This window comes from Mustelus asterias, chromosome 20 (assembly GCF_964213995.1).
Source record: "Mustelus asterias chromosome 20, sMusAst1.hap1.1, whole genome shotgun sequence".
Classification (NCBI taxonomy): domain Eukaryota; kingdom Metazoa; phylum Chordata; class Chondrichthyes; order Carcharhiniformes; family Triakidae; genus Mustelus; species Mustelus asterias.
In genome coordinates this window covers 41,580,814-41,595,362 of record NC_135820.1, presented here as the reverse complement: position 1 = coordinate 41,595,362, position 14,549 = coordinate 41,580,814, and the positions used below count along the sequence as shown (strand labels likewise).

The 14,549-nt window shown below is 41.9% G+C and overlaps 1 protein-coding gene across 3 annotated transcripts in view; it reads left to right on the top strand.

Moving 5' to 3' along the window:
- The window catches only part of LOC144508481 (uncharacterized), a 324,608-nt gene that overhangs the window by 291,798 nt on the left and 18,261 nt on the right, over positions 1–14,549 (top strand). For all 3 annotated transcript variants that reach the window (XM_078236441.1, XM_078236438.1, XM_078236439.1), the window contains exon 3: positions 12,866–13,028. In XM_078236441.1, the coding sequence (XP_078092567.1) occupies positions 12,866–13,028 (163 nt within the window). The remainder of the gene's footprint in view (positions 1–12,865; positions 13,029–14,549) is intronic.

Below are 14,549 nucleotides of genomic sequence, written 5' to 3'. Positions count from 1 at the left end.
AATGTGCAAACTCCACACAGACAGTGACCCGAGCCGGGAATCGAACCCGGGACCCTGGAGCTGTGAAGCAGCAGTGCTAACCACTGTGCTACCGTGCCGCCCCATACTGTTCAATGCAAGGCAACTCCATCTCTCAATTACCAACAATCTCTATCAATCATGACTCATACCTCACATTCATATCTTCACCTCACCCTCACATACTTAGCAGTGCTGCAACATTCACACATCTGACAACTTGTATACACCCTGCCAGCTCATCAATCATGGCCTCTGGTGCATTCCCAGTTCCAACTTCTTGGTGGCCATATCTTCAGCTGCTAGGCCCCGGACTCTGGAGTATCATTCACTACACCTCTCCACCTCTCTTGTCTCTGCCTTTTTGATCAGGATTTTGGTTAGCTGAAATAATATCTCCTTATGCGGCTCAGTTTCATACTTTGTTTTACAATGCTCCTGTGAAGCATCTTAGTTTTCTCATTGTTATATAGGTGCTAAGTAAATATTCGTTGTTGTTTTTGTTATAATAACTGAATAGATTGCACTACAATCACTGACACATTACTCATAGGACAAGGAGGTAAGATCACCTAATTGAAAGTGGTGCTAACATGACAGCATTTTCTCAACCCAGTGAAGGAGATGATGATTGCAACATTGGATTGACCATGACTGAGGCCATGGCCAGCTGCAGGACTTAAAATATTTCCCCCTGTTATCATCTGGCTACTACCAATAATGCTTTGTTTAAAGTAGACAACGTTTGAACTCCCAGTTAGCCACTAAGCAAATAAAGCCGCAAGATTCTATGATTTTAAACAAACAAAATAAATTTTACTATCCAAAGTCAGCAAAGTTAAACAATTTATAATATCTAATCTTATACGCCAACGTTCAGAGTTAACATGAGATAAATATGAATTAACAGGCAAACTGCAATCCAACATACCACACTGCACATTAGAATACAAATGCTATCAAGAAAGATCCTATATATTTCTCAGCAACCTACCCAGGCATCAGTGACCACCGTGAGTCACAAAATCTCATTAGAATTCTATCTCCCTTCACCTTTGAAGATCTAACCTCTGAATTCCTTTAAAACTTGCTCCAACTTGGACTGTCTCAACAATTGCTGACTTCCTGATCGTTCAATCTCTTCTCCTGAGACTGCGTTTCACTGTATTCACAAATCTGTCTTCCTGCCTCTAATTACGTACACAATTCTAAACCACTTGCTTCTCCAAGCTGGCAGTGGCCCTGCGTTTCTCTGAATCTCAGTCTTCCAGCTGTCCGGAGCCATAAATGGCTCCCAGGGCTTCCTCTGAGCATGGGACCTGTAACATTCCACCAGCTTCTCGGCTACCCAGGACTTCTCTCAAGCCTAAGTGCCTAGAACTTGTTAACATCAGCACTTTTTTGGTGTCCATCCTCTTCTCCTGCTGTAGAACGCTCTGATAAATTGAAACCAGAGGACTTTTTCAAGCTTATCCGCCTCCATGATGATGTAGCCTTTCAGGGTTCACTGAATGCCAATGTAACTCCAATTTCTAAACCAAAATATCTCTCTGAACCACACTTCTTTGCAACCAGTGTAACATCACATCTCCAGTTAAGAATAGATTTGAACATGGTAAGCTCTCACACAAAGCACTGCGATAATGACCTGACAATCTGATGTTGAGTTGACTGAGGGATAAATATTGGCCAGGCCACCAGGACTAATTCTGCTGCTCTTCTTTGAAATAGTGCCATGGGTTCTTTTATATCCACCTGAGAGGGCCTCAGACAGCAACTCTGACAGTGCAGCAATCCCTCAGGACGGCACTTATGAGTGTCAGACATGGTTTTCGTGATCAGTTCCGGGTGAACTGAACCAACAATTTTCTGACAGTGTTACTAACTGGGCCATGGCTGCACAATGTGGCACCAGGTTTAATAAGACCAGCTAGAGTTTCTGGTCTATAATAATGGCACATACTAACTGTTGGAAATCCCGATCACACTAAAAATATAGTAATCATTGACAGGATATGTAAATGCTATGAGAATCACAGTTGACCCCATTAAAGATCACTATAGGATAAGGAGTAGGAATCCGCATATTAGTTCCGAGATATTGGTGCATAAATTGGGGAATAAAACAGTGCAGCTATGATGAATTTAGAAAATCGCAGGGCCTGCCTGGTTTGTGTGGGTGTTCACAAAGTCACCATTTCCAGGCAGCCCTCGGTACCTGCCTGAAATGAGTGAAAATCTCACTTTAATATTGAATTGAGGGTTGTGTGGGCCGATTTACTCAATTCATTCAAACTAGTTGTAGCTCGCACTGTGGAAGCTTTGACTAGTTTTCAGGCTCTACAGCAGCCTACACAGTGGTTAGAAAGCAAGTGCTGAAGTCTCCACCATTACTGGCAAGATTAAAGTGGAGCCAAGAGCAGCCGCTACTGGCTCACACTAGCTCCTCTCGACCCCTTTTCACCCTCGACCTGGGTGTGTGTTAAAGTGTTGCCCGACGGATTCTATACAATTTACAGCCCCTTGGTGAACTATGGCTGAAAAGTCATTGACGTCAACCTTTCCCGATTGCACCCCTGTGGTGGCTGCCCCAAGTACGCCTCAGAGCAAAGTTTTAAGTTTAAAAGTTTATTTATTAGTGTCGCAAGTAGGTTTACATTAACGCTGCAATGAAGTTACTGTGAAAATCCCCAAGTCGCCACACTCCAGCACCTGTTCGGGTACACTGAGGGAGAATTTACCATGGCCAATGCACCTAACCAGCACGTCTTTCGGACTGTGGGAGGAAACCGGAGAACCCGGAGGAAACCTACGCAGACACAGGGAGAACGTGCAGACTCTGCACAGACAGTGACCCAAGCCAGGAATTGAACCTATGTCCCTGGTCCTGTGATGCAGCAGTACTAACCACTCTGCCACCGTGCCACATAGTCCTGGACCTTAGAATGTGTCATTTGGTTGTGGGCAACTCTTTGCATTGGAACACCAACAAGTTTCGGGCAGACCAAAGAATGCCATTCACCCAAATGATGATCTTCCAGCAGCAGTTGATGTTCGTCCCGACGTGCGTCCCTGGGAACAGCCCATAGATCACAGAGCACTGCGTCACAGAGCAGCTCGGGATGAATCTCGGCAAAAGACACTGTATCTTTCTCCAGACCTTCTTTGCAAAGGTCCATTCCAGAAGGAGATGGACAATGTTCTTCACTTGGACTGTATGACTCACATTGACTGTATACAGTAAATATTATGACTGGACTTCTCTGACCTCGCCACAGCTGGGATTCTCCAGTCCCGCCGCAGTGAATGGAGCTTTGGCTGAGTTCCAAATTCTCCATTCTTGTTGGCAGCACAGCATGAACGGTATGAGAATTCCGTCCACCATTTTTCACAATTGTATTGAAGCAGCTCAGAGTTCAATATGGTCTGTGTAGAAAATTTGAATATCACTTTCTATAATGACCATTTTGAAATGTTCTGTAATGTTCTATTAAATATTTTATGAATAAAGTACATTTTTGCAAAAGAAATAGTGGGTTAAAGTGTTGCAGACTGGCACATTTCAAGCTGCAAGGTTATGTGATGAGGGACACAGTCAATGGACTGAAAAGGGCAATGGGAAAAGGCTGCTGTCTAAGGCCTTTTAACTATAGTACACCAAGAGGTTGGAAAGTGGGTGCAAGCCTTTGGGATGTATATTTGACTAGGATTAAATCTTGTAAATATTGACTCTAATTGTAAATGTAACATACAGTATTGGAAGAAACTGATTTATTTTGTAAGTTACAATATGTCAACTATGAACAATCATGAAATATATTTTTTAGTAATTTTTACACATAACACATATTTTTGGAAAGAAAAGTGGGGGGTTAAAGGGCCTTAATCGCTGCATTGGAGTGCCCAAATGATACCCCTGGCTTGCTGGGTTTATTCCAGTGCAGACTGAGGATAAACTTAGAGCAGTCCTTAAGCCTGTCTCTTCTGGTACATGTGTCCAGTGTCGCATCCATTTTGCACCGGTTATCAGGCGTTAATGCATTGAGATGTTGTTGAAGCTCCTCACATGCTGTCATGGCTGCTATTGAGCAACTCAACACAGGTTGGGTGAAATCTGGATCTTTCCTTTTTAAATTGCCTCAATATCATGTTAGGCACCACATTTATCAATTGTGTCATGGGTGAAACCTAACACAATTTTGGTCTTCTCTGAATAAATCCATATTCCCCCCAATTCGGATCAGGTCATATTTGCCAGTCATAGCTCAAGCTAACAATTCAACAGAAACAGAAAATTGAAAAGTGTAATTTTATGATTGAGGACAGAGATCACAAACGAGGAGAACAGACCTGAAAGTTATTTTGCAATCACTCTCAGATTTGATTTAATGTTGTCACAAGTATTGGGGTGCAGTGAAAAATATTATTTCTTGCACGCTAAACAAACAAAACATATCATTCATAGAGTATGTAGGGGAGAAGGAAAGGAGAGGGTGCAGAAGCTAGTGTTACAGTTAATGCAAGGTTTTAATATATGATCTTGGCATTACGTTTTGACAAGAAAAGCTGTTAATTTAGTATGGCTTGGGTTTAATTTAGTTGATCTATTTTTTTTGGATGAGAGTTCTTAATTATTGAGCAATTGGACCACAGAGAGTAGAGTTGGTACTTTTCTTTCTCAATGAAAGCAACAGGAGTGTGATTGTGCCTGCAAATGTCATCCTGCCTAGGGAAAAATCCATTTCTTTTTGTCCTCTTGTACTCCCATTGCAGGCATGGCAACATAAAATGCTGGAGAAGAGCATGAATCATAAATGAAAGGGAAACATTGTGAAAGACAGGAAGTATGTGCATTCAGATAATGAACAAAATACAGGTTTAACAGAGTTTAGTGCTTTACTGGTGGGTTTCTGTGGCATTGTTTTGGAATAAAAAAGGAATTATTGAATACATTAAAATAACATAAATAATTGTCTCATGCTTTAATAATTAAAATTAGATGAATTAGAGACATAAGAACATAAGAACTAGGAGCAAGAGTAGGCCATCTGGCCTTTCGAGCCTGCTCCATCATTCATTAAGATCATGACTGACATACAGAATATACATCAGATTATATAAATTAGAATATACTTCGATAATGAGAAATATATTCTGAAATGTAAAATATTCCATATACAAATTATGTCAGTGCATAATTTGTACACGTGTATTCAAATTGGAAAAAGATATAAAATCTTCTCTCTGAAATTTTCATTCACCGAACTTCAGCTAAACCATGCAACAGATGCTTGGATATTTCCATCAGTGCCAAATCCTTGTATCAACTGAACAAGGATTGTAGAAATAGAACAAAGTGTGTCATTTTCTATCTGCTCTTCGCATTTCTGAAAAAAAAGGTAGCTTTTTGTATAATTCCTTCATTTTATTCCTTTGGGTATGGATCAAAATATCACCTCACAGGTGACTTCCTCCAATATTTATTATTGGGTACAGTTCCAATTGAGTTCCATTAAAGCAGGCATTATGTTACTCTAAAGGATTTTTTTTTAACAGGGAAGTATAATATAGTATTGGGTTCCTTGACGTTTAGTGATAAATGACTGATAGATAGACAATTTTAAGTAAGCATTATATCTTGGGATAAAATAGCATCTAATTCTTCAAGTAACTTTGGAAAAATAATGTGTTCTGTCATCTACTTTTGGGAGTAGTAGAGAAATAAGTAGCCACATAATAAAATTGGAGAGTACATCAGTGTCATTTTCTTGGGTACAGAGTGCACTCCCAACCAATGTAATTCAATAAAGACTTTTATCAATTCCTTTTTCAATACAGCTAATTCAAAACAAAAGTGAACTTGAAACAGATACCTAAAGCAGACAGTGTGTAGCACAGCTGTAACAAACGCAAGACTCTGGATAGTCACAGCAGGCAGTTGAATGAGTTAATAGTTCAAGGGCAAAAGTTGCACGTTTTTACTGTCAGAGAGGTTCAGTAGCGCAAGCTAATTGTTTTATTGTGTTTATGACATTGTCTTTGAGATAAAACACTTGTGTTAAGGGTATGATATAGTTTTATCACTCTGGCATTCTGCCAATGTGTCACACAGTCTGTATTGGCAGCTCGCCAGAGGCACAATGTGGGGCCAAAGTGTAAATGTTGTTTCTTATTTTAAAAAAAAAGCTTAGCTGATCTGTCACATTTGTGTCAGAATTTTCAGTCTCCTTCAAACAGTACAGCGAAACCTGAGAATCAATCTCCTTAAACCCTTAAAATCGCCAAAGCAACCACAGTCATTATCTGGGGGGTCATCTGTATGAGTGATGGGCAAAGATTACTCGTGGCAGAGTAATTGCTTTTTGTTTCTTTAATCAAAGTCAGAAACAATAGATGAACAGACCTGACAGAATGTCAGTGAGAATTTGGTAGTATTGAAGTCTACAAAACTAAACTGCCTCCTTTTTATATGCTGACGACTTGCAGTTCACATAAAGGGGACAGAAATAACAATGCAAAACATAGTAAAGAAACACTTCTTCATCATGAGGAACTTGTCTACACTTTGGCATGTTTGGTTTTCTATTAAAAGCTGTACATCTGCCTTGCAACTTTGGTCAAAAATAGATAACCTTACCATTCTACTACCTAAAGAATACTTTATACATATTTTCGATGTTTCTATGTTTAAAAACTGGTGCGGCACGGTGACACAGTGGTTATACTAGTTCTGTCTCACAGTGCCAGGGTTTGATTCCCGGCTTGGGTCACTGTCTGTGCAAAGTCTGCACGCTCTCCCTGTGTCTATGTGGGTTTTCTCCGGGTGCCCCTGTATCCTCCCATGGTATGAAAGACGTGCTGGTTCAAGTGTAGTATGAAGAGGATGCTGCGCTTGGTTGAGGCCATTGGGTCACATTTAAGCTTCATATTCATATGAAGCAATTTTTAAAAGCGGCATCTCGGCCTTTTGGCTAAGATGCAAATGAGATCAAGCCTTGGAGGAGGAAACCTCCCCCTCCTCCAATCAGCTTGGCTCATGTAGATCAGGCCCAAGACAGGAGTGGAGGCCCTGTTTTGTCAGCTTGGATCGGAAATGTCTCAACTTGTTGAGACTCTGAATTGGACTTGATTTGATTGAATTGGAAAAGTATTTAAAAAAAGACGTGCTGGTTAGGTGCATTGGCCATGCTAAATTCTCCCTCAGTGTACCCGAACAGGCGCCGGAGTCTGGTGACTTGGGGATTTTCACAGTAACTTCATGGCAGTGTTAATGTAAGCCTACTTGTGACACTCATGAATAAACTTTAAACTTAATTTGTACAACACCTTTGAGAAGTGATACTACAGTGTAGCCTAATGCTTTGGAAGCTGTGGCTTTGTCTCCCACAGACTACTCTGTACAGACTTGAGGTCATCCAAAACTCTGCTGCCATGTCCTAATGTGCTCCAAGTTCCTTTTCTCTTTCACCCACTGCGCCCACTGACCCTCATTGACTTCAAATCAGGCAACGTCTTGATTTCAAAAGTCTCATTTTCATTTTCAAATCGCTCCATTACCTCACCCCTCTCTCTGGAATCTTCTCCAGCCCCACAACACTGCAACAGCCCCAAGATAGCTGCAATCATCTAATTCTGGCCTATTGAGCATTTTCAATGTCAGTTCCTCCACCATTGGTGGCTGTGCTTTCAGTTGCCAATGTCTTAAACTCTAGAATCCACTCTTGACAACTGACTGCCTCTCTGCACCTCACTTTTTTCCTTTAAGACAACACTTAAAAGCCACCTCTTTGACGAAGATATCTAACCTAATATCTTGCTATGCACCTCAGTCCCATATTTGTGAAGCACCTTGTATTACATTAAAGGTGCTGTATAAATATACATTGCTGGTATCGTTTCCTAACCATCAGGCAGTCGCAGTATATGGAGAAAATCCCTACAAAACAGTGAATAAGCAATACACATCACTAGTGTGTATAGGAAGGTTGATAGCTGAAACTACTTGTAGCCAGAAAGGTTGAGAGTCTTTTCATTTACCCTTGTGGTCTGGTACCGCTGGCTCTAGAACTAGAGGCAAAACTCACTGAGCACTCTCAGCAATTTTAGATTTGTCACCAAAACCTCCTTCATCTTGCAGCACCGTTCTTAGAATCGGGGCAGCCACACAGCAGCAACAACATTATCATGCAGAGTAGCAGCCATTGTTACATGGAGTCTGGGAATCTGAGCAAGTTAGTGATTTCCCTAATTGAACTGGACCCAATTGCAAGTCTGGTTGGGCATTTAGACTCTTTGCTTAAATTTTAGCTCAATGAAAGGACTTGCATTTGTACAGCACCTTTCATGTTTTCGGGACGTGCCAAATGCTTCCTTTCAAGTTATAGTCACCACCCCCGACTCAGCTCATCGGCTGCTGAAACCCCATCAAAGCATTTAGTATATCTAGGGTGGAATTTTCCCATCCCACCTGCCACAGGAATCGTAGCAGGCGAGACAGGACCATACAATCCTGACCTCGGGCAGGATTTTCCGGTCTTGGGGTGAGTGCAGCAGGAAAAATCCAACCTTAGACTTGACGATTCCAAAGCACTCCTGTCTGGATTCCCATCTTCTGCCCTCTATCAAGTTAAGTTCATCCAAAACCTTGCTCCTGTATCCTAAACTCACTCAATATCTCATTCACCCTCAGATGACCAATGTCTAACTTTTAAAATTTTCATTCTTATTTTCAAATCTGTCCGTGCCTCACCCCTTTCCTCTGAAATCACTTCCAACCCCAGAGCATCTTGAGGTATCTGCGTTCCTCAAATTCCAGTCTCTTGCCCATCTTGATTTTAATCACTGCATTAGACATGCCTTCAGCCATTAATATCTGCACACTGTAATTCTCCTCCCAGATCACTCCACCTCCACATTTCTCCTGTAGGACTCTCCACAAAATTTGCATTGTAATCAATCTGTCTTAATATCTCCATGTGCGTCTTGGTGTCAGATTTGAGGTAATAATTCTCTCATGAAGTGCCTTTACAACCTGAAAGGCACATTGTAAATGTTAGTTGCTATAGTTCTTTTTGTTTTATTTGCAAAAATGATAATCAGTTGCACAGAGCCAAGACGTCACAAACAGCAAAGGGATGAATGACGAGTGAATTGTTTTGCGATGCTAGTTGAGAGATACTGTTGGTCAAGATATTAGGAAAACTCCTTGCTTTAATTTCTTCATAAGAGTACCATGAGATCTCTCTGCTCAGCTAAGCAGGCAGACAGGGATTTATTTTAATATCTGAAAAATATTAAAACATTTCTGCGACTGAGCAGTGAAGTAAGAGCTTAGACTTTGTGCTTAAGTCCTGGAATCGAACTTGAACCCACAACTTTTTAAACTTAGAGGTAAGAATGTTGCCACTAAATAGACATCGAATGGAACAAATGAATAATAAATCCCTCTGTTGCATAACATATTTTATTATAATTAACCGCGACTGAGTACAACTTCCTGGGGGCAGCATGGTGGCACAGTGGTTAACACTGCTGCCTCACAGCACCCGGGACACGGGCTCAATTCTGTCCTCACATCATTGTCTGTGTGGATTTTGCACGTTCTCCGCGTGTGTGCGTGGGTTTTCTCCAGGTGCTCTGGTTTTCTCCAGGTGCTCTGGTTTCCTCCGGGTGCTCTGGTTTCCTCTCACAGTAAGAAATCTCACAACACCAGGTTAAAGTCCAACAGGTTTATTTGGTAGCAAATTTATTTGGTGGCTTTTGCTACCAAATAAACCTGTTGGACTTTAACCTGGTGTTGTGAGACTTCTTACTGTGTTTACCCCAGTCCAACACCGGCATCTCCACATCATTCCCCTCACAGTCCAAATATGTGTGTCTGATGTTGATTGGCCATGTTAAATTGCCCCTTAGTGTCAGGGAGACTAGCAGGGCAAATACGTGAGGTTATGGGGATACGGCCTGGGTGGGATTGTGGTCGGTGCAGACTTGATGGGCCAAATGGCCTCCTCCAGCACTGTAGGGATTCTATGAATCTTTCTGATGACATTAATTGGCTGGAATTTTCTAGCGGTTCGTGCCCCGCCACTGCTGCAAGTGTGGATGGAGAATTTGGCGCTCAGCCAAATCGCTGTTTGCTGCAGTGGGACTTGAGAATCCCGCCGACATGAATGGCCGGAAAATTCTGGCCATTGAATTGGTCTCTTATAGGACTAATGTGATAGAATTTAAATACCACTATGAAAATTATTTTTTTTCTGGGACAGGTGAAAGGAATGCCATAAATGATTAATTTCAGCAAATGAGATTAATTTTGAACAGGAGCTTTGTGCCTCAGTTCGGAGCAATATTAGGGAATTATCGAAAAGAAACACAATTCTTACAGCACAGCGCCATGGAGTGGTGAGAGGTAGGTTTGCATGGTCTCAATCAACAGTTTCAAACAGGAAGGATGGGAAATGTTGAGGACAACTAATCTTCTTCAGCTTGATCAGTTCCTAACACTCTCAACTCTAAGGTTCTGAATTCAAGCTTACCTGAGTACATAATCTAGGTTGATTCTTCAGTGCATTGGCAAGTTAGAGTTGAATTATTAACGGTATCATCTTTTGAATTAAAATGCTGAATTGATCTAGCTGTTTTCTTGTTCAGGTAGATGTTAAAGATTCCACGTCACTTTTCCTTCTTCAAGAAGTTCTTCTGTTGGCATGATCAAACAAAACGTTCATTCATTTCATTGCTATGTGTGGGATCTTGCTATGCATAACTTGGCTGCCGCATTTTCCTTCATAACAGTCGCTCTGCTTCAAAAGGCTATTCATATGCAAATTGTTTGGCTGTGTGATTGGTAAGAGTCTTAACAACACCAGGTTAAAGTCCAACAGGTTTATTTGGTAGCAAATGCCATTAGCTTTCGGAGCGCTGCTCCTTCATCAGATGGAATGGATATCTGCTCATAAACAAAGCACACAGAGACACAAACTCAAGTTACAGAATACTGATTAGAATGCGAATCTTTACAGCTAATCAAGTCTTCAAGATACAGACAATGTGAATGGAGAGAGCATTAGGCACAGGTTAAAGAAATGTGTATTGTCTCCAGACAGGACAGCCAGTGAGATTCTGCAGGTCCAGGCAAGCTGTGGGGGTTACCAATAGTGTGACATGAACCCAAGATCCCGGTTGAGGCCGTCCTCATGTGTGCGGAACTTGGCTATCAGTTTCTGCTCAGTGACTCTGCCCTGTCGTGTGTCGTGAAGGCTGCCTTGGAGAATGCTTCCCGAAGATCAGAGGCCGAATGCCCGTGACCACTGAAGGGCTCCCCGAAAGGATCACCAGGTCTTGCCTGGTGATTGTCGAGCGATGTTCATTCATCCGTTGTCGTAGCGTCTGCATGGTTTCCCCAATGTACCATGCCTCGGGACATCCTTTCCTGCAGCGTATCAGATAGACAACGTTCGCCGAGTTGCAAGAGTAGGTACCGTGTAACTGGTAGATGGTGTTCTCATGTGAGATGATGGCATCCGTGTCGATGATCCGGCACATCTTGCAGAGGTTGCTGTGGCAGGGTTGTGTGGTGTCGTGGTCACTGTCCTCCTGAAGGCTGGGTAGTTTGCTGCGGACAATGGTCTGTCTGAGGTTGTGCGGTTGTGTGATTGGTGTCACATAAATACATGACTTTCCTTTTCTCAGGCCATTGAGGTGCACCTCTCACATGGCCAGTGGCGAGAGAATGGGCTGGGAGCAAGCGGCCATTTGTGAATGGCCTCTAGAGCAATATATTGGAGAGCTGCTGTTCTCCATAAATCTGACCAAGCATAATTCAACATCTTCAGGGAAAGAAAGCCAAAAAGAAACAACAAAAAACATTTTTTAAAAGTCAGAAATTTAAGAAATGTATAAAATACAGAAAAGTACACATTTTAAAAGAGTCCTTTTGAAGCACATATTTAAGTCAGCAATGGAATAAAGTAAAAGTATGTAAATCATCAATTTAATGACAACATTCTTGTATAGTTAAAAAAAAACCCACAAGGCTTGAAAAATTAAGGTGGGGTTTCATTGTGCAAAAATATTTCCAACTTTATTACATTGTTATCAAATTCCAGAAATGAACTTCAAAGAGATTAATGGCCAAAGTGAATCAACTCCTCTCTTTTAGAAAACAATTGCATGTAGCCCGGAATATAATTCATGTTGTGAAATTCACATTAAATTATTTATCAACTTAAATAAAACGGACAGTTATGGATATTAAAAGGCACAGTGGCACAGTGGTTAGAACTGCTGCCTCACAACGCTAGGGACCCAGGTTCAATTCCGGCTATGGGTCACTGTCCATGTGGAGTTTGCACGTTTTTTCGACATCTACCTGGGTTTCCACTGTGTGCTCCGATTTCCTCCCACAGTCCAAAGATGTGCAAGTTAGATGGATTAGCCATGCTAAAATGTCCCTTAATGTCTGAAGATCTTTAGGTTCGGGGAATTAGTGGGGTAAATATGTGAATCTACGGGAATGCTCTGTTAGAGAGTTGGTGCAGACTCGATGGGCTGAATGGCCTCCTTCTGCAGTGTAGGGATTCTATGAAAAGTCAAATATTTATGAAGGGGTTGTGAGAAGAGATCACAAACAGAAAGACTTACCAAAGGCCGTATTCACTCTTACACAATGAGTAATTTCTCATCATAGAGATATTACTGTTAGAAACAAATTATTTGCAAATGCATAGCTTGTCCTCTCACTAGTTTATTGTGGAATGCATGGAGTGAATTTGTATTCCCTGACGTTTGTAATGACTGAGCATTGGTTAAATACATATTGACCGGAATTCTCTGACTTTGTCCACAGATGGGATTTTGCGGTCCTGCTGCAGTGAATGGAGATTTGGCCAAGTACCAAATTCTCTCTCCTCATTGGCAGCGGCAGACGGTTGTGCGAGACCGGAGAATTCCGGTCATTATTTTCTTATCCGTATTGCAAGAAAAATCCAGGGGAAAGCGTATCATTTTAGGTAAGTTTCATATAGATAGAATGACTTACATTTCTATAGTGCCTTTCACAACCACTGGATGTCCCAAAGCCCTTTAAAGCCAATTAAGAACATTTGAAATGTAGTCCTGGTTGCAACACTTGAAACACCACAGCCAATTTTTTACCTTTTCTCCCCTCTTGCTTCCCTTTCCCCACCTTTTTTTGCACTTTTACCTCTCTCCCAGTCATCCCCCCTCCACGCAAATCTCTGTCTGTCACACTATACCCTCTGATTTCAGCTTCTCTGCCATTTGGCCTTTCACACCTTCTATTCTCTCTATGGACTGCCATTAGCAGCTTTTCCCCTTGTTTTTGTGGCTATAACTCATCTTTCATTCCCTCACCCTTTAGTATAAATATCTCCCACTTTCTATGCCTTTTAGCTTCGACAAAGGCTCATCTGGACTCGAAACATCAGCTCTTTTCTCTCCTTACAGATGCTGCCAGACCTGCTGAGATTTTCCAGCATTTTCTCTTTTGCATACAAACACCAATGCTTTAATGACCAGAAAATCTGTTTTAATGATGTAAATTTAAGTATAAATATTGGCCAGGACACCACTTTGTGCTTGTTTGAAATAGTGCCATGGAATCTTTGCCATCCATTTGAGAGGGCTGATTTAACAGCCCATTTAAAAGGCGGTCAATTAGACAGTGCAGCACTCCCTCCATTCTGCACTGGAGCATCAGGCTTGAATTTTGTGCTCAAGCTCTCTAATTCTAATGTCAATTTTACAAAGTAGCAAGGGAATTTTATTTAATTTATAATCATAGGTATGGTCATAGAGTCATAGAGGTTTACAGCATGTAAACAGGCCCTTCGGCCCAACTTGTCCATGCCGCCCTTTTTTTGAACCCCTAAGCTAGTCCGAATTGCCCGTATTTGGCCCATATCCGTTTTACCCATCTTACCCACGTAACTATCTAAATGCTTTTTAAAAGACAAAATTGTACCCACCTCTACTACTACTTCTGGCAGCTTGTTCCAGACACTCACCACCCTCTGTGTGAAACGATTGCCCCTCTGGACCCTTTTGTATCTCTCTCCTCTCACCTTAAACCTATGCCCTCGGGTTTTAGGCTCCCCTATCTATCAAACCTTATCGGGTAGAATTTTCCCTAAAATATGCGGAGTGCCGGAGTGGGCAGGGAAAGCAGCTTCTCCAGCTCCTATCTCTGCCGTACCGTTTAGCTGATTGAAAAAGAAACTGCAAGGGGGTGGGTCCACTGGTAGCACAGGCTCAATCAGAGTAACTTCGTTTTTAACAATTACAGTGCCATTTTTGAAGTCTTATGCAAAAAAATTAAAAATAGAACACCCAACATATGAAGCAACCCATCCCCTTGGCACTGCCCCTGGCATTGCCCCCCGACACTGCCACCTTGGCACTGTCCCTGGCACTGCCCCCCTGACACTGCCATCCTGGCACTGCCCTGGGACAGGCATGACCCTCTCACCTTAGCTCTTCTGGCGGGTTCTGGTTACCAGGTGCACACTGTG